Source organism: Brassica napus, chromosome C3, assembly GCF_020379485.1.
Source record: "Brassica napus cultivar Da-Ae chromosome C3, Da-Ae, whole genome shotgun sequence".
In the NCBI taxonomy this organism is placed as follows: Eukaryota; Viridiplantae; Streptophyta; class Magnoliopsida; order Brassicales; family Brassicaceae; genus Brassica; species Brassica napus.
The window spans coordinates 52,447,979-52,452,914 of NC_063446.1; the positions used below are offsets into that span (position 1 = coordinate 52,447,979).

Consider the following 4,936-nt stretch of genomic DNA (forward strand, 5'->3'; position numbering starts at 1 on the left):
TGCCTCCTGCACTACTACAATATTATCTGCACTTAATCTTCCCGGGATGAAACTAGACTGAGCAGGACCAATCAATTTCGTCATAACCCCCTTCAATCTTCCCACCATGGCCTTCGTAATGATCTTAAACAACACATTACAAAGACTTTTCGGATGAAACTGTGTAATACTCTCTGGTGTAGTCACTTTCGGTATTAACACCACAAGAGCATCATTCGTATCCTCTGGTAGCTTCCCATTCTCGAAAAATTGAGTAGCAAATCTCACCACAGAGCCCCCTACTGTTTCCCAACATCTATGGTAGAAAACCGGTTGAAACCCATCAGGTCCTGGTGCCTTAAAGCTACCCATATCTCTTACTGCTTTTTCCACTTCCTCTGCTGAAAATATCTTGTTCAGGTTCTCATAGTCATGGCTCGTAAGGCTCGCAAATCGCCTCACCAATAAGCCTTGAGTTTCAGTGTCAACATCCTCCAAAGAATATAACTTTTTGATGTAGTTGACTGCTAGCTCCTCAAGCTCCTGAGCCTCTGATACCCATTGGTTATCATTATTTCTCAGCATCTCGACTCGGTTTCGCCTTCTTCGTATAATTGTGGACATGTGAAAGAATTTTGTATTCCTATCTCCATGGACAACCCACTTCTCCCGCGATTTTTGAAACCAAATAACTTCTTCTTGTTCAAGGACTATCTCAAATTCCTTAAGAAGCTCCCCCTCTGTTACCAGCAACGCATCGGATTGATTCTCTTCAATTTTTTTCTGTATATCTTCTATCTCCCGAACTAGCTTTTCCTTTCTTCTCAGCACATTACCAAAGACTTCCTTATTCCATCTCCGAAGAGCAACTCCCAGTCTAGTTAGAGCCTCTCTTGTATCAATGTCTCAATCCCATGAGGTTGCTAACAGCTCTTTTGAACTCGCTATGCTGAAGCCAGGCCGCCTCAAAGCAAAAAGGCCGATGACACGCATTTCCTTTCACCTCTGGCGTAAGTTGCACATATAGTGGTGCATGGTCCGACGCCAAGAAGGGAAGATGTGAAACTCTTGCATCTTGCCACTTCAATCTCGCTTGAGCACAGCATAATACTCGATCCAACCTCTTCGCCACAAAGGTACTCGCCGTCTTTCCTCGCTTCCATATGAATTGGTTCCCACAAAAACTCATGTCAATGAGTGACATGTTATTGATCCATTCATCAAATGTTAGAGAGTCTTCCGACAACCTCCCATTCCCACCACTTCTTTCTTCTAATCGCACAATTGTATTAAAATCCCCACCCACGAACACCGGACCAACAACATTGCTTATCACCTCCCAAAGCATCCCAAAGTCCCCAAAGCATCCCAAAGTCCACTTCTACGGCTGGGCGTAGGAGCCGCATATACAACAATCAAGTTTATCACTTCCTCTCCCTTCCTATCTTTGCGTAAATAAATTGATCCGAAAACTTTACCACTTCAAGTTCTCCTAACTCCTCCCTCCATAATAACCACAAGCCTCCACTTTGGCCACAAGCATCCACCCTGAACGAATTACCAATACCCAAACCTTGGCATATTCGACTCGCAGCTTCTCCACCAGCATGAGTTTCGAACACAGCAAGGATATCTGTTTTGAACTTCTTCATTAAATAACGGATCGATCTACGAAATTGAGGTTTATTTGCCCCCCAGCAATTCCATAGGATGCACTTCATCAGAACTCTATGATCATAGAATAAAATTGTCGGGGCAAATTGTTATGCCTCCACTTCCTCTGAAACTTCTCTATCCTGCCCCCCTGGGATTCCATGTCATTGAGTGAAGGTATCTCTGTTGTCGCAGGTTGCGCCTGTAGCTTCCTCTGTTCACCGCCCTGCTTCGTATCTTTCTCATCTCTACCGAGTTCTCCAACTCCAGCGAAGACACCCCCTGGCCGACCAACACTCACGTTTTCAACCCTCAATCTCTTTCCACTCACCGACAAACCAGTTTCGCCTCTAGGTGGGCCGAAAACCAGGCCATGAGTAGGCCCAACATTCCTTGATTTTGGCTTAAGTAGATTTGGGCCACGTATTTTGCCAGTTCCCTTATCTTTGACTCCAAATTTAGGTAACGTCTGATTCCCGCTTACCCCTTTTGCTGCAAACGACAAATTCTTCCCAAACACTCCACTTGAAGCTGCTGAGCTTAGGTTAGCAGAATTCTTGTTTTCTTTATTCTCATCATCCCTTTCAACGTCATCAGATGGGTTCTCCGTCACACCCTCTTCACTTAGGCCTCCAAATCTATTCGACACTGTTACTTTCTCAACCACATTCTCCTTTCTTGCTTCCCTTGGTCTACTACCCACCATTGTCTTACTTCCCATCACGTCCCTTTCCCCATTTCTCCGCACAGAACCTCCTACTGCAATTTGTTGCTCTGTCTTTTTCCTTGCTGATCTCACTTTAGTAAATTCAGTTTCCATCCTCATATCTCCCGTAGTCTCAGGCAGTGAAGTGTTTGGGTTAGACACAATGGCCAAGGCTCTCTCTGCAATCTTTCTTGGGCATGCGTGCGCTAAGTGTCCATACATGCCGCATGTCGAACAGATGGTCGAAATACCTTCATACGAGACCCAATACCTCTCACCATTGATTATCACTGTCCCTTTTAACAGCTTATTCAGATTTACTTCCACACATATTCTCGCAAATCTAGCTCTCTCAAACTTTAGTCAACTTTTATCGGTCGCCCTAGACCTTTTGCTATCCCCATCAAGATCGTCTTGTGATAGAAATTAACTGGTATATGTGCCAACCGAACCCAAACCGGTGTCGTAACTATCTCATCTTTCAGCGGATCAAAATCTGGAGTCCATGCTTGTACCATAAGGAAACTACCAAATGCTCTCCATGCCCCCCCCCCTCCCCCCCCCGATAAAGCATTCATGTACTCCTCTTCTGATTCAAAGCACACCATGAAGAAATTCCTAGGTAGGTCCATGACTAACATCGCCCCATTAGGTTTCCACAGTTCTTTCAACTTACGAGTCAGGCTCATCAAAGGGACATTCCTCCCCAAAACCTTCACGATCATACATCTCTTCCACAGGGTATTCATCGCCGTCAGCACCTCTTCCCCTATTGTTATCACCGGCTCCCCATCGTCTCCATTCGGAAATTCCAATCTCAGTCTCGACTCCACAAACTTCTCGTCCACCACTTCTTCCGGCACAGGCATCCCCCCTTCGTTACTCCCTACAACCTTCCTCACCCAAGAGCCTGGAGCATCAGGACGGTCCCCCGGTGGCCTTCCTTTCTCTCCGGTATCCTCCATGGTAGTATCTTGTTCATCCACGCCCAAAACCCTAAAATCACCCAAAGTCCTAGCCGTCATGCTTTGTTTCTAAAAGTTTATTGATTTTCAAGGCTTCTTTTATCTTGTATACCTTTTTCGGTTTCTTTCATTACTTTTTTTTAACTACCAGTATTTTTAAACCAAGTTTGAGTTGACAATAATATTATTTTTAAAAATAACTTTATTAGATCATTTATGGTTTACATGGAAAATAAAACTCTTTCGGTTTTACCTTTTTCTGCTAGGGATCAACACGAATGTTGCAACCCTTTGAAAATATGGTCTAAAATTAAACTCTCAAAATAACCATGCAAAGGCGGGAAAGAAGATAAATCTGGGATAGAAGTTTGCTCGTTTACTGGATTTGTAATCATGTTAATAAGCAGTATGTATCAAACTGGATTTAGAGATCTACATATCTTCAAACACATCATAGCCCAAAAAAATCCTCTCATCTGAGCATATAAAACCAAAAGAATTCTATGATATCTTTGGATCCCAAACGAGTTAGCAGCCATTTGAACTTCTCATTATCTATCTATATTGGCGAATTGTCTATATTAATGACTTTCACTTCTGTGGCCAGTCTTGTAGAACCCTCATCCTACCGTTATAACTTCCGATAATTTTTCTACAAAGTTTATTCGCCTGCATTGGTCTAATCAGCTGTTTATTATCAGTTTAATGATTTTGAGGTAGGTCTTTGTGCCATGTGAATATCTTGAATTATCATACAAAAAATTAATATCACTAAACATATTATCTTGAATTATCGTTTCTAGTTGAAAACATATATTTTCTCTAAAAATTAGCATGAATTGTTCGACTCATTTTATCACTAGATTCAAGTTCTTTTTTTTTGGGGGGGGGGGGGGGGGGGGGGGGGGGGTATCAACTATGCATGTTATTTTGGATTTCTACGTTATATGTTGTCCAACCGTTTTTTGTTTTTATAATAAAAAAAATTCCACACACCACCACACTCTTGACAGCTACTGCATTTGAGGTGAGACATGATTATTATTTGGATTTGACCACTTAAGAAAGTGGTAAACAGATGCAATTATACCAATACATTTGGAAGAACATGGTTAGGAGATGATTGTTAAAATAAGTAGCTAAATATTATTTTGTTAGTTGTGTTTGGCCATCTTGTCTAACTATTATTTTACTATACATTTGTAAATGCGAAGGATTTTAAATTTAAAAGGAGTTACATAAAAATATAAAACGGATGGAGACAATTCGAACTTGATCATATAGTGGAAGTAAATAGAAAATATTGAGATCGAGGGACTTAGACGTCAGGAACACACTCTATGGCCCCACCTCCACTAGTTCCTCCACCTTGGCTCGTGACCTCCACACGGACGCAAGTTTGAATATACCTTCTGCCCCCATTTGATTATTTGTAACTATAGTTTGCTATTTGCTAATAGAACGGATCGGGTATAGATTGGAAAGCTCAAATCTTATTATTGATGAATGTACAATAAATATATGACGTACATAAGGAGACTAGGGCTTAAGTATTGACTAATCTATCATTTCCATATTTACATCATCTACACGCCCCCTCAAGATGGAGGGAAACGTTTCACTCCAATCTTGA

General features: G+C 41.8%; 1 protein-coding gene across 1 annotated transcript; it reads right to left on the reverse strand.

Moving 5' to 3' along the window:
* Positions 1-877: 877 nt before the first annotated feature.
* Positions 878-3,363, reverse strand: LOC111203767. Its single transcript, XM_022697801.1, has 4 exons — positions 3,015-3,363; positions 1,749-2,589; positions 1,458-1,647; positions 878-1,360 (listed from the first exon to the last, which is right to left on the reverse strand). Exons 1-4 carry the CDS (start codon positions 3,361-3,363, stop codon positions 878-880), a joined length of 1,863 nt encoding a protein of 620 aa, XP_022553522.1.
* Positions 3,364-4,936: the final 1,573 nt, after the last annotated feature.